A 25,021-nucleotide genomic window follows, 5' to 3' on the forward strand; every position below is an offset into this window, starting at 1 on the left:
AAATATAACTTTGGGCTGGTTATATTCCGCAGAAAAGGCTCTTTCTGTTTCTTGCCTTAGCATTATCTGACCTAGAGGGAAGAGAGTTACTCTTTTCAAAGAGTTTGAAAATTGTTTCTGGATTTGGGCCTCACTGCCTAGCTTGTACCATGTGTTCATCTCTGAATCAGTCACTCTGGTTGCGGATGGAGGATTGGCAGTCCTAGGTCGCCTCCCTAGTCTTGGGGGAAGTAGGATTAGCCACACTCAGATTCCATGAACTGAGATGGAAAAAGGATTGGTTCTCTAAATAAGACCCAGAATACTGCTATCATAGGAAAGGAAAATGGGTGCTGGGCAGACAAAAAGTGTGGTCACCGTTTGTGGTTTGTATTCTATTGAAAATAAATGGAAAGCAGTGCTTTTATATATGTCAGCCAACAGGATTACCTGCTTGTCCCCAGATGTGCTTATGTTCTACCTCGGGCTCCATTCCCTTGCTCATAGTGTTCTTTGCATTTGGATAGCACCCTCACTCCTGTCAAATTTATTTTCTTTCATGTTCTCCCAGAAATGCTGCTCCATTTTGAAGCCTTGCCTATGGTCATTTCTCTTTTAAGCTGTTGGATTTCATTATTTAATAAATACATTATACATTAAATTGAACTAGTCTTACAAGTCCAGTCACTCACCTGCAGATTTGACTCATCCCACTGCCAGACTGAGAGCCCAGACTGAGAGCACTTTGTGTCCCTGGATACCCTCCATTCTTCACATAAGACTTCTGTGTTAGGCACTCCGTGAATGTGTGTTGAACTGGAAAACACAACTCCTTAGTATTTATTTTGTAAAATGTACTTAGTTGCATATGCTTCAGTGGTTGGCAGTGTTTAATTATACACTTGGCAAAGTTAAAACATCTGTAGAGACAAAGAACATTGCTAGAGCCTTTAAGTGCTTTTGCATATATTTAACTAATGCTTTTAATATAAAAAGTAACAGCCCATGAATTATTATTAGGTAGTTGATTTCTTTTTGGCAGTATTTTAGAAAAGTTTTGGAGAAAAATTTCATGCAACTGGATTATTGAATACAACTTCTATATGCCTAACATAGTCACTGACACATAGGTGCTCAATGAGTAGGAATTGAAATACCCATTTTTCTGTGCTTGAAAAAACTTGTAGAATTTATCTTATTTTTTTTTTGTGCTATGAAGTAGCCTTCTTCTTCTAAGAGGAACAAAACACCCTTGGGGGAGGAGTTCTGCAAAGATCTCATATTGCTGTGTATCTTTTTTAAGTTATGGGACCCTATGTGAGAAAAGTTCTGTGTGATGAGCTGGGGGCCCCAGCGAATTCCGCAATCAACTGTGTTCCCCTGGAAGATTTTGGAGGGCAGCATCCTGACCCAAACCTGACATATGCAACCACCCTTTTGGAAGCTATGAAAGGAGGGGAATATGGATTTGGAGCTGCGTTTGATGCTGATGGGGTAAGGAGGAAAGCTTTCTGCCTGCTGATCCTTTTGATGTATAATGAGCCAAACACTGGAAACCAGAGAATTATTGAATACCTCTGGGGCTGACACGTATGGGCCATACGAACCTTAACTGGCTCTGCATCTGCCCTTCTATTTAATGGCCTAGTATTGCATGTAAATAGCCATTACTTTTCTTTTTCCAAGTAGCAGTATGTTATAAAGTTGCTATTGCTTTTAAAAAAATTCATGCAATACATCTTTATTTATGGCTGATCTTGTTGAAATCACCATGTTAAGAAACCAGCTATTTTAGTAATAATCTCTGTTCTCCATTATGTTTGGGGGAAGTGTGAATGAAGAATGTAGAGGCTACTAAAGCCTGAGGAAGTCATCCACATTTTGGCAGGTCGGATATTTTCCTTAGTGGTGTCAAGATCCTGGGCCTGCAATATTCAGGGATTAGTTTCCCTTGCCCTCTTTGCCCTCCTTCCAGTGGTTTTGCATTGTTTAAATGTGAGGAAGGCAGTAAAGTGCCTTGTGATGATGATGGGAATGGACTGCTAGCAGCAGATGCCTTTGCCTGAACATTTTCACACATTCTTTCCCACAGGACCGTTATATGATCCTAGGCCAAAATGGCTTCTTTGTGAGCCCTTCCGACTCCTTGGCCATCATTGCCGCCAACCTCTCTTGCATTCCATATTTCCGTCAGATGGGAGTCCGAGGGTTTGGAAGGAGTATGCCCACCAGCACAGCCCTCGACAGGTAAGCAAAATGTCACTGTGGAAAACTGCATGACAGGCCTCTGATGTCACTGTTCCCTCTACTGGTGGGAAGGAATGAATGCTGCTATCATTCATTCTCCCCTCGCACTTTGGGAACTTGTTGAATTTAGAGATATGGGAATTTAGAGACATGGTATAGAGAAGTGTGAAAAATCAGGTAGCCTGAGCTGGGTTCTGCTACATCTTAGCTCTCAGGAACTTAGGAGACTTATTTGATTTCTGTGTCTCTGTTTTCTTATCTTTAAAATGAGCATGATAATACTATCATCCTTCGATGGATTGTATGAGGTAGGAATGAGGAGATTCTTATAAACCATGTAATAGAACACATGGTTCATAGTAAATACTTCATAAATGTTTGGTAAGAAAACTTACTAAAAATGTAAGCAAGGTAGAAAGAACATGAGTCTTAGGATCACATAATATTATTTTAAAATGTTCACTTATCTCAGGCTTCCCTGGTAGCTCAGCTGGTAATGAATCCGCCTGCAATCCAGGAGACCCCGGTTGGATTCCTGGGTTGAGAAGATCCCCTGGGGAAGGGATACACAACCCACTCCAGTATTCTGGCCTGGAGAATTTCATGGACAGAGGAGCCTGGCCGGCTACAGTCCATGGGGTTGCAAAGAGTCAGACATGACTGAGCAACTTTTACTATATCATCATCAGGAACATAAGTTTGTTGTAAGAATGAAGCAAGACACATATAGAAAATGGTCAACAGGAAACTCGGTAGATAACAGTCTAAGGTTTCTTTCCCTGGCTCTATCCACCCATCTTTTACCTTATCTTAGAAAACAGTGAATTTCAGAGTCTAATATTTTCAAGCAATGTATATTATTGTGGAAGCAGTATTTGTTCATGCTGGAAAGTTAAAAAAAAACAGAAAACTAGGAAAATGTAAGCAACTCTGCCTGAGCTGCTTATGTTAATTGATAAATGTATATTCCCTACTGAATCTCTTTATATACATATATAATATATATGCATAGTTATAAATCATATATAATATACATAATATAATACAATATGGATAATATATATTTGCCTTTTTGTGAAACCAAAAAGAGATCTGAAAGTACATACTGCCTTGTAACTTTTTTCCCCATCAACAATCTCCAAGTTTGTTAATACACTTTGTCTTAATACAATTTTATATAATCTAAAACTAAGATCATATTCAAATTTCCCCTGGGTGTCCCTGGAGTGTCTTTAATAGATGATTTTGCCCAAAGCAGCATCCTGTCTAACATCATACATTGCATTTGGTTGTCACATCTCTTAAGTCTTTTAGAATCTAGCACAAGCCTTTTATCTTTTAGTTAATGATAATGATTTTTGAGGAGACCAGACCAGTTGTCCTGCAGAATCTCATCTTCTGGATGGTGAAGTTATTTCCTCATGGTGTTACCATTCATTCAGTCATTCCTGAAGTAAATTTTATATGCAGGGAAGAAGTTAATCTTAAGGGTACAATTCAATGAGTTTTGGAAAAGATATACATCTGGGTGACAACCAACGAAAATAAGATATAGAACATTCCCATCACCCCCCAAAGTTCCTCCTTCCAATGCCCCATTGTTGTAATTTCTTCTGCTATATTTAGGCTTTGCCTGTTCTTGAGCTTCACAAAAATAGAATCATATACTACATATTTGTTACTAGTTTTTTCATTTAATATATTTTTTAATTCATCCACGTTCACTGAATTTGTAACTGGTTCATTCCCCTATGTTGCAGTATAGTATATCAATGTATGAATATATCACAATTTATTGTTCCAGTATCCTGTTGATGAACATTTGGGTTGTTTTCACTTATTAGATACTATAAATCATGCCATTATAAACATTCTTACACATGTCTTTTTGTGTATGCATCTACATTTCTTCAGTTAATATCCAGGAGTAGAATGTTGATTGTAGGATAGATGTATGTTTAATTTAACAAGAAACTGCCAAACTATTTTCCATTTTATACTCTTATTTGCAACGTGTGAGAGTTTTAGTTGCTTTATATCTTCAACAACATTTGGTGTTATCAGTCTTTTTTATTTTAACCAGTGTAGTGAGTGCAAAATAGTGTTTCATTTTGGTTTAAATTTGTATTGTTCTATTGATGTTGAGCTCATTTTCGTATGCTCATTGTCCATTTATGAACTTCTTTGTTATGTACCTGTTTGAAATGTATTTGCTCAGTTGAAGGTGCATTATTTGTCTTTTTGTTATTGACTTATAGAAGTTCTTTATATATTCTCGATAATAAGGGTTTTTTTGGCCATACTGCCAGCTTGTGGAATCTTATTTCCCTGACTGAGAATTGAACCCAGGCCCTCAGCAGTAAGAGGCCTAACTGCTGGTCCACTAGGGAATTCCCTGGATAATAAGTCTTTTGTCAGATATATGTATTACAGACATTTTCTCCATGCCTGTCACTTCCCCATTCAAATTCTTAATTGTGTCTTTTGATGAGGGTGAGTTTTAAATTTTGACAGTGTCCAGCTTTTTTTCTTATATAATTGTTTGATTAGTCACTCAGTCGTGTCCAACTTTTTGCAACCCCATGGACTGTAGCCCACCAGGCTCTTCTGTCCATGGGGATTCTCCAGGCAAGAATACTGGAGTGGATTGCCATGCCCTTCTTCAGAGGATTTTCCCAACCCAGGGATCAAACCCAGGTTTCCCGAATTGCAGGTGGATTTTTTACTGTCTGAGCCACCAGGGAATCCCAAGAATACTGGAGTGGGTAGCCTATCCTTTCTCCAGGGGATCTTTCCAACTCAGGAATCAAACCAGGGTCTTCTGCATTGCACACAGATTCTTTACTACCTGAGCTAGCAGGGAAGCCCTCATATAATTAATATATACTTTTTTATCCTCTGTAAGAAATCTTTGCTTACCCAAAGGTCAAAAAGATGTTTTTTCCTATCCTTTCTTCTGGAAGCATTATAGTTTTAATTTTGCACTTAAGTCTTTGATGATTTTGAGTTAATTTTTCTGTGGGTTATAAGGCAGGGGTTGAAGCTCACTTTTTCTCTCTATCCACTTGTTATTGAGAAGAATTACCTTTCCCTTGATGTGTTTGTTAAAAATCAGTTGACCGTATACATGTGAGTCTGTTTCAAGATTATCCCTTCTGCTCCATTGATCTGTTGTCTATCCCTATGCCAATATTTCCTTGTCTTGATTATTGAAGTTTTAAAGTAGTTGTTTAAGTCAGATGACTCCCCCAACTCTTATTACCTTTTTCTTCATATAGAAAAAATTATGTATCTAATGTCCTTTGCATTTCTATATACATTTTAGAATCAACTTGTTATTTTCTACTAGGGCCAGTTGCAGTTTTGATTGAAATTGTGTTGAGTCCACAAAGCAATTCTGAAAGAATTACATTTCAATAATATGGAGATTTCTAGTCCATGAATGTGATATAGCTCTCATTTTATTTAGTTTTCTTTAATTTCTCTTATATACTTTGTAGGTTAGTTTCTCTTCCGTATATTTTGTAGTTTAGCATGGAAATCTTTACAATTTTTGTTAAATTGATTTCATGAATATTTTGTATGGGTGAAGAGGAACTAAAAAGCCTCTTGGTGAAGTGAAAGTGGAGAGTGAAAAAGTTGGCTTAAAGCTCAACATTCAGAAAATGAAGATCATGGCATCTGGTCCATCACTTCATGGGAAATAGATGGGGAAACAGTGGAAACAGTGTCAGACTTTATTTTTTTGGGCTCCAAAATCACTGCAGATGGTGACTGCAGCCATGAAATTAAAAGACGCTTACTCCTTGGAAGGAAAGTTATGACCAACCTACATAGCATATTCAAAAGCAGAGACATTACTTTGCCAACAAAGGTCCATCTAGTCAAGCCTATGGTTTTTCCAGTGGTCATGTATGGATGTAAGAGTTGGACTGTGAAGAAAGCTGAGTGCCGAAGAATTGATGCTTTTGAACTGTGGTGTTGGAGAAGACTCTTGAGAGTCCCTTGGACTTCAAGGAGATCCAACCAGTGCATTCTGAAGGAGATCAACCCTGGGATTTCTTTGGAGGGAATGATGCTAAAGCTGAAACTCCAGTACTTTGGCCACCTCATGCGAAGAGTTGACTCATTGGAAAAGACTCTGATGCTGGGACGGATTGGGGGCAGGAGGAGAAGGGGACGACAGAGGATGAGATGGCTGGATGGCATCACTGACTCGATGGACGTGAGTCTGAGTGAACTCCGGGAGTTGGTGATGGACAGAGAGGCCTGGCGTGCTGCGATTCATGGAGTTGCAAAGAGTCGGACATGACTGAGCGACTGAACTGAACTGAACGCAAATGGAATAGTTTTATAAGTTTAATTTTCCAGTTGTTTGCCACTAGTAATTAGAAATATAATTGATTTCTGTAAATTGATCTTTTAATCCTCCCCCAGTACAGAGATGAATCAGATGACTTTTGTATACCCGCTATGTTCCTTCTTTCCCTCAGGTGATATTGATGTCAAATCTGTGATAATTAACGAACTACAGTTTAAAATTCTTGCCTAGCAGCTCCAAAGGGTGGGATGTGTAATTCCATTCTTCCCCATTTGCCTTGGTTTATATCTTTCCTTTAAAAAAAAAATCAGCAAAACTTGTAGAAAGCAAAGCAAAAACCAGACTGTCTCTAGAAATGGAAAACCCAGAGTCATAGAGGATCCTGAGTTCTATGTAGGTTACCTAATATTCTGGGAGGATATACAAGTTGGCTCAGTGGTTGGTAAAGAATCCGCCTACCAGTGCAGGAGACTTGGAGAAATGTGAGTTCAATCACAGTGTCAGAAAGATCCCCTGAAAGAGGAAATGGCAACAGACTCCAGTATTCTCTCCTAGAGGATCACATGGACAGAGGAACCTGGCAGGCTGCCATCCATGGGCTCACAAAGGGTCAGAAAGACCCAGCAACTGAGCATGCATGTACTCTTATACATAATCTTACAATTTAGAAAGAACTTTAATTAATTTGAATTCACTTGATCTTTGCAGTAATTTAGAAAGGCATTGGGTAGACATTACTCTCAGCATATTAAAGATACTGAACCAATTATCAGAGAGATTAAGTGACACAAGGTTACACAGCTAATAAGAAAGTGACCTGGGATTTGAAACGATTGCATCTGCCTAGTAACTGCAACTTAAATCAGGATGGTTTCTGAGAGACCAGTTGTGAATGTTGCTCGGCTCTCCTGTAGGGTAGTCAGCTTCTTCCCAAATCCTGGCCGGGAGGGGCCAGTTTCATTCTGAAAACACAACCCATTTGTGCTCTTTTCTTATGGAAATTTCCCAGTTGTTCTCGGTTTCAGTTTATCCCTCCTGCCCAATGAATCTCTGTTTCAGTCAGAAACCAGAAGCCTTGCTTAGAAAGTTCACAGAGGACCTGTTCTGATACGTAAGTGACCATTTAAAAGGATTATTCATGCTTGCTGGTTGGGATTCAGAATTCTGTGGGCCTCTGAAGTGGTGATTTGTTTTGGGTATTTGATCTCTTGTGGAGTCCCTGGTGGATTTTCATGATAGACACTTTATAAGTTTCTTCTTCGTGAAAGAAATGCTGCCTCAAAATTTTATCTTGTCAGTAGTTTCCCACTTAGGTTATTTTTTAATTAATAAAATCATAGGAATGTGCCCCTAAATGCCAGACCCTGGAAGAAAGACAACGAAGTGACTGAGACACATTCAATGGTGCACTTGCCCAAACTCCTTGGATTGCAGAATAAGGGAGCCCAGCACCCTTGATGCTGATGAATTATTCAGACAAACTTCCATTGTTTCATGGATAATTGTTGTTCCCTGAGGGAAGACTTTCAGTATCTTTCATTTCTACTCTCACAGTATCACTGAAACAAGGATTCCATTTACCCCAGAATAATACCATTTCAGCCTTGAAAATAGCATTCTTTTGGGCTTTGTCATTCTGAATGTGTCTGATTTGTGGTTACAGATGAATCTGTGTTGCTGAAATAATTTTGGTTCAAATTATTTGAGAAGTAAAGCACATTAGAAGTATATTTGTGGCCCAAGATTTGTCTTTACCCTGTGAGGTGGTATTAAATAATCCTCTGTGTTATCATCCTTCAATAATACTTATGAAGCACCCATCTGTGCTTGGTCCTGTGCTGAATGCCGTGTTAAGCAAGGCAGACACATGCAGACGTGAACTCTCCTCATTAAGAGATATTTAGAGCCTCAATCAAGGCTGGCATCCTAGAATACACTGCAAGAGAGCCATATCTAGAAAGTATATTTTGACTACAGGGAGGCCATATGAGGTCCACCACCCATTAACATGATGGAAAAGGGAATTAATACTCTTCTACTCTCTTTTTGCTTTTTGTGTCACTCCTCTTGTTCACCATTTATTCACTCAAGAAATATTTATTAAGGGCCTTCTATATCCTAGACAGTTGTCCCTTGCCCTGATGGAACTTACTGTCTGATGCAGAAGATGAATAATAACAAGTAAAGAAAAAGCATATAAACACAAATTGGAATGCATGTTCAGGGGAAATGAACTTGGTATAGTAATAATGGGCAAGTGTGGAACATCCTCCTTGGTAAGATAGATAATGGACTTTCTGAGGAGTTTATGGGTAGGACCAAGGACTAGAAATACGCAGGTAGCCCTGGCTTTGATGCTGAGATTAGAAATGGCCCATAGCACATGTGAAAATGCTTATTTTTTCAGAATGTAGTCTACAACTATTTGTTGCCAGTCCTCAATCTGAAATATGTACTGTAGCTTTATCTTGAACGTACCCAGCTGGTCATTGGAATCTAGACAGTTTTAATCCAGCAAGTATCCAACATCTACTGATCCACGATGAACTTGGTCCTTGTTACACACTTTAGATCTGTGTTACTTTGTCTCCAAGATCAGTCAGGATGCACGGTGGTAAGGGAGAGAGAGTGTTGTGAGCTAATGTGTAATTATACAGTCTCCCATACATCCGTTGTGCTATAGAGTGATAGGAATTATTTTGCCTTAGCAGATAAATATGTTCAAGTATAACCTATATTAAAACAGAAAAGAGAGGAAAAGCTCTTTATAATAGTAGTTATTGCCCTAAAACCGTCCATAGCTGTTTATTTCATGGTCAAGGGACAAAGGAAATGGCACCATCAGAAGGGTTTCCTAAAAAGAATTTAGTAATAGTAGCTTTAATAACCTGGTCTACAGAAGTGTGAACAAAGATAATGAAGGAAACCAAAAGAAAAAAAAAAAAGCAAGAAGTGATGGAGAGGCATCCCAGGACTCACAGTATCAGAAAGCTAGTAATCCCCCAGGACTGAAGAGTCAGGGAGGGATTGGGTAACCATAGCCTGAGAAGATTTAGAGTTGTCAGGACTGATCTTGTCAGGGAGGTATAAATACCCTAACTTCTCTCTTTTCCCACCCTCCAATCTCTTGCTGATGCCTGCTCTTGACCAACCCCCACAGGAAGCCAGGGGCAGCCCTTGCAGCTCAGCCTCCTAGGGAAGCCGACAGGGCAGAGATGGGCGTTGAATGAAATGAGGGACTCTCAGGTGGAAGGGGCAAGCAAGGAACAGCCAGCACAATGGCCGATCTTTTTGGTAATCTCTACCTGCTTGGCTCCCAGTCTCATCCTCTCCCCAGTTTCTTGGACCTCAGGTGTAGCCAGCTGAGTTAATCATGCTCATCACTGAACAGTCTTTTCATAATGTGTCCAGTGGGAGACTCATTTCTTATTATTAAAAAATTAATGTATTTCTCTTTTCTTTGATTACCCTCCTCCCAGAGACAATCACAAATGTGTGTTTGTTGGGTATCCTTTTGTTTGCATGTGTTGTTTTATTTGCATGTACTTCAAATGATTGTGACTAGTGCTATAACTAGACTGTATTTGGTTTCTTACTCTTTTCCACTAAAGACTTTATGTTACAATCCTCTCGGTGGCTCAGTGTGCATGTAGTGTGTTGCTGCTGACTGCTGCTTAGTAGTCCATGGTGTGCATCCACAGGTTACTTCTATTCCTGCTCCTCTGAGCACTCAGGCTGCATCTTACCTCCTGCATCAGCGAATGAGGCTTCATAGTCCCCTTGGGATTTATATGAGAGTTTCTTCAACATGTGTATCCAAGAGAATTGTTGGGTCAGAAGCACTGTGTATACTTAATTTGACCAAATCCTGTGTTAGATTGTACTTCACTAGTCTGCTTCCCCTGCTAGTTTCTGCATCTTCAAGTCCAGACCAATACTTTTATTGACTAATGGAAGAGTCAGTCAGTGAACAGTGGAAGAGATAGAGAGTAATACACCATTGCTGTACTAAATTTTCATTGCTCATATTAATAATGAACATGTCTTCAGATGCTTGAGATATGGGGGGTTTCCTTTCTATTAACTCTGTTCCTAGCCTTTGCCTGATTTTGTATTTAGGATTTTCTCCCCTTTTTTGATGGATTTCCATGAGCTCATTGTATTCTACATATTTGTTGCTATCGTTTAGTTGTTGTGTCTGACTCTATTGTGACTCCATGGACTGTCGCCCACCAGGCTCCTCTGCCCATGGGATTTCCCAGGCGAGAATACTGGAACGGGTTGCCATTTCTTTCTCCAGGGGATCTTCCCAACCCGGCGATTGAGCCTGCATCTCTTGCTCGGCAGGCAGATTCTTTACCACTGAGCTGCCTGGGAAGCCCCCTTACAGTTTCCAAATGTGATGACCTCTCACACTGATGTACCTTTGCATATCCTGTTCTCTTTCCTTGAAATGTGTTCCCTTCACCTTGTCCCACTGCCTACTTTGTCCTTCCTGATCTTTCAAGACTTGAGTCAGCATCACCTTCTTGGTAGTACCCTTTTGATGTCGTATTTCTCCATCCAAAGCAGCACATAGAACTTACTCTTCAGAGGTCTCTTTATCACAGTTGTCACAGACATTAAAAACATGTGTTTGTCTATTTCCTAATGTCCTGTAAATCCCCCACAAGCAAAGGTTTTGGCCAGTGCCTGGCATAGGATAGGTTCTCAAAAACGCTTACCAAATGAATGAATAAGATTTTTTCCCTTTTGGAATATTTTTTTATTTGGGAGAAAAAGTAGCTTGAGCTCCACAGATCTAATCACATAATTCTAAAAGTTAACTGCCATGATATATAAACAAGCTTCTTTGAACTTTTTTACAAAATAAATTTGTCAGTTTATTGGTTGCAGAGGATAATAAATATACCGAGTGATAAGGAGAAAAGGAATGATGTATAATTTTTTAGTCTTTTGGGTGTCTAATAAAACTGTGCCTGACTTATGGTTTTCATTTATATTTAGGTAACTTTGAGGTGAGTTGAATTTTAGTTATGCTATGTATTGATTATAACAATAAAAATGAGATAAAAGGAAGCAATGGCATAGCACTTATTTCTCAGTCAATAGGTAAACACACTTACCAGAGCCTGAACTTAAGCTCAGGTTTCTTTATTCCTTTCCCTGGTAGGTAGGGTGAGTACTGATTTCATCCTAGGTTAGAGGATACCTTCTATGCCTTTTGTGTCTACCTTCTGGAAAGGATGCTGATGGTGATTCAAGCCTGCTTGTCAGTATTTCTATGAGTTGGTGTCAGATGAGAAAGCAATTTCATGCCCACATTAAGTAGAGGGCATTTACAGATTAATTACCTAAAGTGAGAGGAATAAATTATAACATTTAAGACTAGAATCTGCAAGAACTTTGGAGATGTTGGATAAACCATCTTTTGTTCAGTTGTTCAGAGCTGTCTTGGTTGGGTGTTTGCTCTCTATGTTGGTCAGTAAAACAATTTTGAATGAGCAATCAGTAATCTGAGTTCCAAAACATATAGTTATCATCACCCCTACATGTGATCTCAGACAAACCATTTTTAAGAATTGGCTTTCTCTGGCCTGCTATATCTGTGGGGACTCCTGGCCACTCTTCAGTTTTGTTTCTGGAAAGGCATAGTCATTAATAACAGTTCCAACATCCTATCCTCAGTCCTTCCATCCCCATTGGCTTGGCACTTGTTTGCAAATAATTTTGACCACTGGTGAGTTCTGCCAATACTGAAAGAAATTCATTTACACCACCCTAGGTGATTGGGAATTAAAGATCACTTAAAGCTGGGTTCCAATGCCATCTGGTCTAGAGCATATAACTAAGTGGCATGTAGTTCTCCAATGCAAACGTTGACTTCATGGATTATCTTTACTTATAATCTCAGTTTTGATTTTTGAAGGGTCCATTTGGCTAAATATCTTCCTTTCTTTTTTGTGACTTCAAATACTTATACGCTTTAAAAATCAATCCAATTCATTATTGCAAAGAGGTATGATGTAACTTTTTGGGCTGATAAAAATGTTCTGTATCTTAATTATGGTAGCAATATTAGTAACACAACTCTATCTATCTGTGTACCTATCTATCAAGATTCATACAAATGTACACTTAAAACTGGTGAATTTTATTTTATATCAGTAATACTTTGATAAAAGTAATAAAAATAATCAAATCCTATTTATTTGAAAACAAACCAAAGAACTTCTCTTGGGTCTTCCTTTATGATTAGGGTCATGGATCATGACTCTGAGTACCTCTAGTTCCTAGCAGCAAGGCTTGCATTTACCAGACTTTCAATACACACTGGCTGGGTTCAAGTGAGACCAGTGGTCTTTGTAATTGCTGTCCACTACTTCCTTCTCTTTGGTGAGCCAGAACATCAGTACACTATTTTCAGTCTTGTCTTGGGAAAGATTTACATTTAGAGTTGAAAGTTCTAAGATTTCAAGGTCATTAGTCAAATTTATCAGTGGCATAAAGATATAAGGAAGATAGGATAGCCCAGCGTAACTGAACTGTATGCTTTGTCAGGCAGCCAGAGAAGCTTGGCCCTTGACAATGATTTTAAGTGATGGAGGATAGTGATGAATCATCTCAGGCCTGAAGATCCTTTTGGAGTGAAAGAGCTTTTTGTACAAAAATATACTTTTGGTGTATGCTTTATATTTTGAAATTAACTTTATAACTTTCACCAAAAAAATTTTTTTTAATGGATTTTAAACCTCAGCCTCTTAGGGTAGTCTTAAACTGAACCTGTTGGAACACTGGTTAAATTGCCAAGTCTATCAATTTCACTTTCCAGTAGGGCTGAGGTAAGAATAGTATCTGAGAAAGATGCACAGGAGAATAAAAAAACTCTCCCCAAATTTTGCCTGCTCAACACAGAGTAAGAGGGTGAATGCATTTTTAATTATAGTGGATTTTATTACAGTTTCTTATTCAATGGTCACGTAAGCCCTCAGAAGTATTTGCATTGTGTTATTGAAGCTTTATAGGAAAAGTATGATATTGGGAGATTAAGTAATATGTTTGGGTCCATATTAACTGAAGTAGACTTGGCCTCAGGTGAATCTTGACCTAGCAACTCGGTGACACCTGAAAATCCCTCTCTGCCTTGGCCATTATGATGGTCCATGGTTGCCCATCAAAAAGGAAGCAGTCAAGACTGGTACTAGCTTGTCTGATTTCAAATCTCATAACTTCTTTGCTGTTCCTTATTGCTGAGAATAGGAGAAATTCTGATTATATCGTGGGTGAAAGTCATTTGTGTCTATCAATGTGTGTATCGGGGGACCTATGTATGTGGTGGGTGACATCAGACATGCATAATTTATTTTGACCCCAAAATGTCTTATAATTTTGACCTTAAACATCACTCTTGTTTAGTAAAGTTCTGGAAGAAACAGTTGTTGGCTGTAATTTAAGACTTCCAGGACAATGTTGACTGGAGTTTAAGGTAGGGTTTGAATTTTATACCCTTCCCTCAGAATCTGCTTGAAGTAGTGAGATCAGGAGTGGTTGTATGAAAAAACCTTTATCACATTTCAGCAGTGTTTCTCCATAACATTCTGTGTAAAGTGGGCTAAACTGATATGATTCCTTTTAAGAGTTTTTAGTCTTAGGCAACACTGATGAGCAGAAACATAAAAGTTACCAGTTAAATAAAATGGGATCTTTTAATAAGTAATGTGTTAGTGGTTGGTTATGATATTTGATGCTTAGAAAAAGAAAAGAAAAAAAATTGTGTAAGCCCCTGTCTATATGCCTTACACAGGTGAGGGTAGATTTCAGAACTGGGGAGTCATTCATCTCATCTCTGATCTAGTTTCTGCCTGAGGTTTAAATTTGTCATTTGGAATTCCAAGTTCTTTTAGAGTCCCTGGTGGCATCAGTGTTTCATATCCTACCATAAAAGAAAATTGTTTGGTGAGTTGGTGATTGTATTTAAGAATGCACATTCTCTATCCAGGACTCACAGAGAGATTGTATCAGTCAGGATCTTTGCCCTGCAGATGAGAGAACACTAGTTGAAATGGGACCTAAATAATAAAGGGAATGTTTCAGCCCATATTAACTGAAGTAGACTTGGCCTCAGGTGAATCTTGATCCAGCAACTTGGTGACACCTGAATAGTCCCTCTCTGCTTTGCCTTAGAATGTATCGCTTTCATCCTCAGGTTCCCTGCCTCTCTCTCTAGGCTGTCTCTTTGAGGGAGCAAGTTTTCAGCCCTCACCTGCTTATATTACCTTGTCTAGGACGATAAATTTTTTTTAATCAAAGTATATTTGATTTATAGTTGACAATGTTGTGTTGGCTTTAGGTGTACAACACAGTGATTCAGTTATACATATGTATATGTATATATATATTCTTTTTTTTCAGATTCTTTTCCATTACAGGTCATTACAAAATATCAAGCATAGTTCTCTGTGTTATACAGCTGGTCCTGTTCTTGTTGGTTATATACTTTATGTATAGTAGTATGTATATATTAATTCCAAACTAGGAGGATAAAGTGTACACACATGTGTGTATGTGTATGAGACAAAGCTTTTCTAGAAAAAAGTAATTGAGAACATGCCCTTGAGTCTTGACTTTGTGGGTGTTTTTATCATCTCTGACCTTTTGGCTCACTGAGGCCATGGAGAGTGGGAGAGACTGAAAGTCTTGAGCCCTTTCTCCTCATTTAGTGGAATTGGGAGGGCAGTTATTCCTTCCCAAACCAAGTGACAGAGAATGGATGCAGTTGTCTTCCAGAGCAAGCTCTTTCTTCCTCCTTCCAGAATTAGTAACGGTAGCAACTTGAGACCCAGTAGATGGCCAGAGATGTGAACTAGGTGAGTGTAATGTGGTTCAGTTCTGGAATGAGAATTCAGGACCTGGTTAAGAACTCCAGAAGCCCTTCTTGTTACCTCCTCATATCCCTGCTGATCCCCTGCTACTTCCCAGTAACTGACAAGTGTTAGAATTTGAATGGTGGTACTTGCCTCAGATCTCTGCATGTGTTCAGGAATTCATCCGTCTTTCTTTCCCATCCTTTTCTGTCTACCCCTTCCTTCCCTTCCATCTTCCTTCCTCCATTTGTCTTGCTCTTTCCCTCTTTCCTCACTTTTTCCTTTCTCCTTCCTTTTTTCCCTGCCTCTATCCTTACCATGCTTCCCAGGTGGCGCTGGTGGTAAAGAACCCACCTACCAGTGCAGGAGACATAAGAGACATAAGGGTTCGATCCCTGAGCTGGGAAGATCCTCTGTGGGAGGGCATGGCAACCCACTCCAGTATTCTTGCCTGGAGAATCCCATGGACATAGTGAGCTACCATCCATAGGATCACAAAGAGTTGGACACGACTGAAGCGACTTATCATGCATGCATGCATCCTTACCTACCTTCCACTTTGTCAATTTTCAAAAACCATTTTTAGTACCTGCTGTGTGCCGAGCCCACTGCTAGGTGCTGAATACATTGCTGAAGTTTGTCTTCTCTTCCACATTCTTTCTTCCTTTGTCAAACTTCACCATCAACAAAATTTACTAATATTCTCTCTGGAAGGTCTGCTGCTAGATTCAGAAAGGTTCATGACTTCAATCTGAATGTTAACGAGAGATTTGGAGAGTGTTTCCAGATCATGATGTAGTATCCTGCAGATTGCCTTACACTGATTCTGCTACCTAAATTTAGGAGTGGGAGGGAAAGAGAGAGTGTGTGTGCTGCTGAGAGAGGACATAGGTTAAGGAGTGAAGACATTCCTGCCTGCCAGTACACACAAATATGTTCATGCATGGAGTAGAACCTGGTACACTTTGACTTTCATTGGCTTTTGCATTCAAACTACCTGGGTTTGAATCCTCTGCTTTCGGGTTGTATGTCTTTGGGCTGATTCCCTTATCGGGTTCTTTCCTGCTAAATGAGATAATAACAGCATCATTCTCATTGGGATTAAATGAGGTAATGTAAGAACAGTGCTTAGAGCAGTGTGTTCACAGTAAGAGCTCAAAGAAGGTTAGCTGTTATCATCATGATGTTGAAATTTCACAGATAGCAAACTCAAACCAGCCCCAGTTCTTTAACACTAAGGAACTGGAACTAAAAATTTAACCAGTGGCTGCACTTAGACCCAATATCCCCCATGTAGATACTGGTGATTGAGTGGGGGTTCCTTCTATGGGTTCCTCACATTTCATAGCACAACAAGCTTTTAGAAGACTGCTGTTGTGATTCTCAAGTATCTGTATTTGGTAGTTTTTCAAATTACTTTGTAAATAATGATTGTTAATTTTCTTTAGCTCTTCTCTAGCTGTAAATGGAACGTTTCACTAGGGACCCAGGATTAGACCTATTGTTATTTGATCTTTTGCTTTTTTATTAATATTCTTTAAAGTTGTTACAATGAGAAGTTCTTTGTTCATAGAAGTAAGTGGACCCTGAACTATCGAACCCTGATCATCTCATCTCTTTAGAAAAATTGTCTTTCTGGAAAAATATAGGGTTTCTTTTTTTCTTTTAAAACACACCTGTGTCTGTCTGTATTTGGGGCAAAGCAATTAAACCCACATGTGTGTGTGTGTGTGTGTGTGTATGTATATGTGTGTGTGTGTGTGTGTGTGTGTGTGTGTGTGTGTATGTTAGTTGCTCAGTCGTGTCTAACTCTTTGCGACCCCGTGGACTGTAGCCCACCAGGCTCCTCTGTCCATGGAATTCTCCGGGCAAGAATACTGAAGTGGGTAGCCATTCCCTTCTCCAGGGATCTTCCTGACCCAGAGATCAAACCCAGATCTTCTTCATTGTGAGTGGACTCTTTAGCATCTGAGCCACCAGAGAAGCCCTTTAAATCCCCATATAGAATTCAAAGATTTTTCCCCTACTGCTACTTCTGCTGCTAGTATTTTTATATTATGTTATATGTACATCCAGTTAAAACATATAGTGCAATTTGTTTGCATAATATAAGTACTTGCCCATTTCACAATCTGTTCACTATTCAGCCAAAAGCTAAAAAGTAAAATAAGAGAAACACTGTGACTAAATTAACTACTCTATGATACACCTGTGTGTGGGGAGGAGCGGACAGAGGAGACATTTGTGAAAGTGGCTTTCTTTGTTACTAATATAGCGCTAGCTACTCCCTTTCTCCCAATTTCTTGTTGTAATGGTTGTTTCCTGCATTTATAATGACTTTTTAAAAGTTTATTAGCTCCTCTGTAGTCTATTTATATGAAGATTCTTTAGCCAAGTCCTCAGGTGAACTAGGAAGAGGCTTGGGAGGTAGAAGGAGGAATATTCCTCCTCAAATGAGGTTTATTTATGTGAATCCCATCAAGCAGGTGGGTGCCAGGAGCATGAGAAATTTGAGAATGAGAGTTGGTTGGCACAAGGCTGTTTGGATTTTTGGAGGAAACTTCCATCTGAAGACCAACTCTTGAATTAGGTCAGATATCAAAGACTGTTGTGGCTCTGGGTGGGCATGACATCAAGCCAGTGTGGGATGACTTGAGTGAGCACTCAGGGAGATACAGTAGAATAAAACAGAAAAGAAGATATATGTGTGAACATGTTGGTACTTCTGATTTTATCAGTGATTCCCATCATTTCTCAAAGCTGACTCACTCCTTCCAGAAGGGCAGTTGTCAGGGCTCGTACAGTGGCTCTTCTCCACAGAGCTCCCAGGGACTCATGTTCCTTCTAGCTTGTTGCTCTGACTCCTGTTGGTGTAGCTCTTACCCTCAGACTTCAAGACTGCAGAACTCCAACAACCATGTCTGCATTTTATGCAGCTACTGGAGTATAGGATAAAGAAGGGCAAAAGGAAGAGCAAAAATAGACACACTATATTTTTAAAGAGGTTAGACATTTGATGCTTTTGCTTATATCCTGCTGGCCAGAACTTAATCATATGGCAACACCTAGCTGCAAGGGGAGCTGGGAAGTGGAAGCTTCACTCTGAATGACCTGTGCACAGCTCAAATTCAAGTGTTTTCTTATCAAGAAAGAAGAGGAGAATAGTTACCGTGGAACAACTTACAATTTCTGCCATGGGTTTAGATGATACCCTAAATATTCTGTGCAGAATAGTGTAGTCTATGCAGATATAAAATATTATTTAATCTTTGATATGAATTTTTTTTCTTAGGCTGAAGAAGTTAGAGTGATGACATAATTGATGATGATGATATTAATGATAACAATGAGGAAGAGGATAAGATATTCCTTATTTACCAAAGAAAAGATAAAAGATTTTATAAATAAGCAAATTGATGCTTGGAGCAGGAGAAACCCATTAATACCCATCCTTACCTATGGAATTATGATGTAACAACAAAGACTGGGAAGCAGGGTTAGGGGAAAGGAAACAAGGTGATTTTTAGTTTCAAGTAACAGAAACCTGAACTCCAAATGATGTAAACAGTAAGGAAAAACTGTAGCTCACATGTTAAAATGTCTAGAAGGAATGAGCTCCCAGGTAAGGAGGCTAATTCACTGCCTTGGTCTCATCATTAAGGAGCTGGGTTCTGTCATCCTCAGGGTGTGGTCTTTGTCCTTGGTGAGCTTTCCTCATGGAGCTGCTCCAGAAATTGTAGCTCTTCCCCTATATATGATGTGGTCTTATGGAAGAAAAGAGGCTGCTTTTTATTCATGCATCTTTTGAAAGTCAAAGAAACTGTCCAGGAAACCATTCAGTGCAGTAGTTTTCCTTTCCTATGGTATGTTCACTTTTGCTTGGGATAAATGATAAAGCCATTGTTCTGTTAGTGAGGAAATCAGTGTCAATGACTTTGGGAGGGGAACTGTCAGTAGCTGCTAACTCATTTAAAGTGTTTGCCCAGCATTAAAAGACATTGTAGAATTATGGGTGTTTCCTGAAAATGCCGTTGCTTTGACATCACTTGCTTATTACAGTTTGTTCACTTACTCATCAGTATACATTTGTTGAATATCTTCTCTGGGTCAGATGGTGTTATAAGTGAATACAATTTGTGCTTACCCTAAAAAAAATTATGACTCAGAGAGAGAAACAGATATCCTGAGTAATACTTAAAATGCAGCGTGAGAAATGCTATACCAGGGGCCATGAAGTGCTGAGAGGAAACCATTTATGTTGGCCTAGTCCAGGATCAAGACTTACGGTTGTAATGGAACTTTCTTCTCTAGGTTATGAATGTCTCTCATGGAAAGCTCTTGAATGAGCTTCCTTTTCTTTCTTTTTTAACCCAAATATAATGCTTTGAGCAGAGTATTAATCATTCCTCATGGTGGTAAGCAGGGGTGAGTCAGGTCAGGAAAAGAGAAAATGTTCTGGAGCAAACCATCCATTGTGACCAGAAAAGATGCTACAGCTTGACTATAAAGACCTTTAGAGTCACAAAGACCTGAGTTCAAGTATGAGATCTGCTGTGACTTAGCTGTGTGAATGTAGGGAAGCTACCTAACCTCCCTGCACTTGTTTTCTCATCTGTCAAATGAAAACTAGAGCACTTAACTGCCTCAGATTGTTGTGTAACTCAGTTGGGATAATATATGTAAAATGATCAGCAGAAGATAGGCATTTGTGGATATTGCTGTTATTGTTAGTTAATAACAGAGTCTACCTTATTTCTACCTTATTTTTTCCTCCCTCATCTAAATCTTCAATTTTGTTGAAGTGTTTGTTGAGGAAAATTCTTTCCTTCAATCAGAATGTTTCTGGCAACTGAAAGTGAGCCTTTCACGTACTTCCTGAAACTTTGGTTTGAGAGTCATTGAGTTAAAAGACATTTATAGTGTGATTCTGACAAATGTCACATGCTAATATTTCCTCCGTTCTGTTTATTCAGTGTTCTCTATTTCCTAAAATAGGAAAGGGCGCACAGCTGAAGAGTTGCCAAAAGTTCTCCACAAGTGGCTGGGTTTTCCTTAATTGATGAAATCACCCTTTGTTGATTGGACCCATTTCCACGGGAATCTCCAGATCTCAAGGCCCACACTCTGCATCCCTTGTCTATCCCCTAAAGCTGTTAGGTATTTTTAAGCCAAGAGTGTCAACTCGTCATGGCAGCTGCATATCAGAGACCTATTTCCTTTAATTGGCTCTGGGGGCCATTCTCATAATAGTTTCTCCCTTTTATAAAACTTTGTGCCATGTTCCATTTATGAGAAGAACACAGAATTCCAGAGCACGTTGTTTAGGAATAACTGATCTAGCAAATGGAACAGTGACGTTAAGGAGAAATCCAGTTACATGGAGGCCCCGGTCTTCTGTGTGGCTTGAAGAGGTAAAGGATGCTGATGTGTTCTTTAGGGAGAGAGATGCAGTTTGACAGGAAACATCTGCTTTCATCTGCTCCAACATCAACACGAGCGATGTGGTAGGAAACCTGTCGTGACTGTGTGTTCCACTTCTCAAGCCAGGGCTGGGCCCGACATCGGGACTGTTTGAACAGGCAGCACAGTGTGGCCCCATCTGTCCAAATGTGGGCATGGCAAGCAGCATTATTTGAGAGTATCCTGAGGCTATTTCTTATTTAGAGGGAACCATTACTCTCTTCATGTACCTCTCTTCTTTATGGTTTCTCTCTCTCGTCACATTTCTCTTCTAGACTTTGGTGATGAGTGTATACTTTTCAACCTTCACTTTATGCCACATCCTCACTCACAAGTAAGGATGGCTCCCTGTGGAGGAGGATTCTCCCTAAAAATATCAAAATATCTGGGAAACGAGTACAAATAGAGAGATTCAGATCCACTCACACACAATTAAGTGATTGTCGTCTACTGCTTAAGATATGTCTGCCTCCGCTCCCCACTTTCAAGATTACTACCTACAATTAATTACAGCCACTGTTACACTAGTGTTATATAATTGGTTTGCAGGAAAAACTGCCTCGTTTTTCAATATTCAAAAGAGTCAAGTTGGTACTCATAGTGTAACATTATTCTAAAGAGTAAAGTCAGTATTTGCCTCTGAAGAGTTCAAAGTGAATGAAACTGCCATCAGGTCCAAAATAAATTGTGCTTGCTTCTGGGAAAATGTAAGATCTGAGGAATTCCTTCTACAGATGCTCTGCCTATCTGATTATTAGTTAGCCGGTGACTTCCTGCCATTCTCAGAAAACCCCACACTGAAATGGTAAGAAAAAAATTAAATATTAGGTGAAACATTTGGAGTCCAAGGGAGCCCACACAAGGAGTTATGGATGGCTCTGTTGTGACTGCTGCATGCCTGATGAGAGTTGGCGTATAAATAGCCCTGTTCCCCTGCCCTTCAGTGGACACCTGAGACATGTGTTTTCACAGTTTCCTAGAGCATCTTTGCAGGACTAAATTTCAATCACCCACTGTAACAACTGGTTTGAGAACTCAACCTTTATTAGCTTTCTTCCGTCCCGTATCTTACTGCTCTTTTCCCCAGTCTATACTCTCTCTCCAGTTGCTTCCCCCTCAGATTGATGTGTGCACCTGAACCCCTACTTCAGGATTCAGATCTGCTCCTGGGGAGCTCAAACTAAGACATCAGAAATATTTATTTTCTTCCTTCCCATTTGGGTTGATACATTTCAACATCCTCAGTTCAGTTCAGTCGCTCAGTCATGTCCGACTCTTTGCGACCCCATGAATCGCAGCACGCCAGGCCTCCCTGTCCATCACCAACTCCTGGAGTTCACTCAGACTCACGTCCATCGAGTCAGTGATGCCATCCAGCCATCTCATCCTCTGTCGTCCCCTTCTCCTCCTGCCCCCAATCCTTCCCAGCATCAGAGTCTTTTCCAATGAGTCAACTCTTCACATGAGGTGGCCAAAGTACTGGAGTTTCAGCTTTAGCATCATTCCTTCCAAAGAAATCCCAAGGCTGATCTCCTTCAGAATGGACTGGTTGGATCTCTTTGCAGTTCAAGGGACTCTCAAGAGTCTTCTCCAACACCACAGTTCAAAAGCATCAATTCTTCAGCGCTAAGCTTTCTTCACAGTCCAGCTCTCACATCCATACATGACAATTGGAAAAACCATAGCCTTGACTAGATGGACCTTAGTCGGCAAAGTGATGTCTCTGCTTTTGAATATGCTATCTAGGTTGGTCATAACTTTTCTTCCAAGGAATAAGCGTCTTTTAATTTCATGGCTGCAATCACCATCTGCAGTGATTTTCGAGCCCCCCAAAATAAAGTCTGACACTGTTTGCACTGTTTCCCCATCTATTTCCCATGAAGTGATGGGACCAGATGCCATGATCTTCGTTTTCTGAATGTTGAGCTTTAAGCCAACTTTTTCACTCTTCACTTACACTTTCATCAAGAGGATTTTTAGCTCCTCTTCACTTTCTGCCATAAGGGTGATGTCATCTGCATATCTGAGGTTATTGATATTTCTCCCAGCAATCTTGATTCCAGCTTGTGTTTTTTCCAGTCCAGCATTTCTCGTGATGTACTCTGCATATGAGTTAAATAAGCAGGGTGACAATATACAGCCTTGACGTACTCCTTTTCCTATTTGGAACCAGTCTGTTTTTCCATGTCCAGTTCTAACTGTTGCTTCCTGACCTGCATACAGATTTCTCAAGAGGCAGGTCAGGTGATCTGGTATTCCCATCTCTTTCAGAATTTTCCACAGTTTATTGTGATCCACAGAGTCAAAGGCTTTGGCATAGTCAATAAAGCAGAAATAGATGTTTTTCTGAACTCTCTTGCTTTTTTGATGATCCAGTGGATGTTGGCCATTTGATCTCTGGTTCCTCTGCCTTTTCTAAAACCAGCTTGAACATCAGGAAGTTCACGGTTCACGTATTGCTGAAGCCTGGCTTGGAGAATTTTGAGCATTACTTTACTAGCATGTGAGATGAGTGCAATTGTGTGGTAGTTTGAGCTTTCTTTGGCATTGCCTTTCTTTGGAATTGGAATGAAAACTGACCTTTTCCAGTCCTGTGGCCACTGCTGAGTTTTCCAAATTTGTTGGCATATTGAGTGTAGCACTTTCACAGCATCACCTTTCAGGATTTGAAACATCCTAATTTTCCCTAAATATGCAGATCCAATTGTTTGTCAAAAGTAGGTAATGAGAAAATTGAGGCATGTAGAGAAACTGCACAGTTATGGTGGGATGACTCAGAAGTCTGCCCAGCTCTAGAACTTTATCTCTGCCTCCTCTGAGCAGGAAATCTCAAAGGGGGAAGGGTGCTTCTAGCTTTCATGATTATGTGTGATTTTGTTATTTTATGAAATCTACTGCTGTGTGACTCTGTTGAGAAAAGACATTTGATAAAGCTAGAAAAATATACATCTGCCACAGAAGGAATTTTATCTCAAAACCGCTATTTCCTCCTCAGCTCCAAATGTTGACAGATTCTTTCTTTCCTCATAGGGTTCAGCAGGTTGGCTAGAAAGCCAGGATCAAATACCAACGGGAGGTGTGAAAACTGGGCAAGCTCGGCCCCATGAGTACCCATCCTCTTGCTAGGCTCTCCATCCTGATAACTACCCTCTTGATGGGATACCGGCCTGCTGGCGTCTTTATAGTGTCTGTCACAAAGATAGACAGAGTAGATATAGCTTTTAAATTAGGTTTAGCAGAAGGTTCCCTTGAAATAGGGTTTCCTTGTCAAAAAATGGTGAGACATAGTGACAGATTGCTTTTGGAGTCCCTTCACTGACAGTGGCGTACGCTTTTAACTGGCAGACTACTGCTGAGAAGGACATGTGATAGCTCTCCACTCACTCCTAGGTTTCTGCCAGACCTGGGACCCTCCAGGAAGAAGCAGTTAGAGTCGGAGAACGTGGGCTCGTGCTCTCTTGGGCCCTCGGGGGAGAAGGAAATGCTGGTGCTTCATCTTCATTTGTGGAGAATTTTGATCAAGTACCTGCATGATCTTTTTTTGTGAACCATTGGGTCACATATCCTCTCATTTCTGTCATTCAGGGCAATATCCAAAATGGAAGATAGGCATTTTGTAACCACAGAGTTGAATTGAAAAAATTAAACAACTGCTAGAACAGGTACATTATATGCCTAATCAGGCAAGAAGAGGCTAAAAACATATGGTGGTTTAGTCGCTCAGTTATGTCTGACTCTTTGCAACCCCGTGGACAGACAGGCTCTTCTGTCCACAGGATTCTCCCAGGCAAGAATACTGCAGTGGGTTGCCATTTCCTCCTCCAGAGGATCTTCCCGAGCCAGGGATTGAACCTGGGTCTCCTGCATTGCAGGCAGATTCTTTATGGTTTGAGCTACCAGGGAAGCATATGGATGCTGCTAAATTCTGGGTCAGAATTTATCTTCAAAACCTGTTCAGTTCAGCTGTAGCCTCTGAGCCTTTCTTTTTTCCTGGCTGTCAAGAAAGATTTTTTTGTTCTATGTTTCTGGAATTTGATGGCATCTGCCAGAACTTGAGGGGAACTGGGGAAAGCGTCTTAGCTCTGCCTCAGTTGGACTGTGTCTCCAGCCTGCCCCTGGCTTTTTGGGGACTTGGATTTCACTTTCTGTG

General features: G+C 40.0%; 1 protein-coding gene across 1 annotated transcript in view; it reads left to right on the plus strand.

The window, feature by feature from the left end:
* The window catches only part of PGM5 (phosphoglucomutase 5), a 206,493-nt gene that overhangs the window by 41,578 nt on the left and 139,894 nt on the right, over positions 1 to 25,021 (plus strand). The window contains exons 5-6 of the mRNA XM_040248878.1: positions 1,283 to 1,473; positions 2,072 to 2,226. Of these exons, the coding sequence (XP_040104812.1) occupies positions 1,283 to 1,473; positions 2,072 to 2,226 (346 nt within the window). The remainder of the gene's footprint in view (positions 1 to 1,282; positions 1,474 to 2,071; positions 2,227 to 25,021) is intronic.

Source organism: Oryx dammah, unplaced genomic scaffold (genome assembly GCF_014754425.2).
Source record: "Oryx dammah isolate SB20612 unplaced genomic scaffold, SCBI_Odam_1.1 HiC_scaffold_1, whole genome shotgun sequence".
NCBI classification, from domain to species: Eukaryota; Metazoa; Chordata; class Mammalia; order Artiodactyla; family Bovidae; genus Oryx; species Oryx dammah.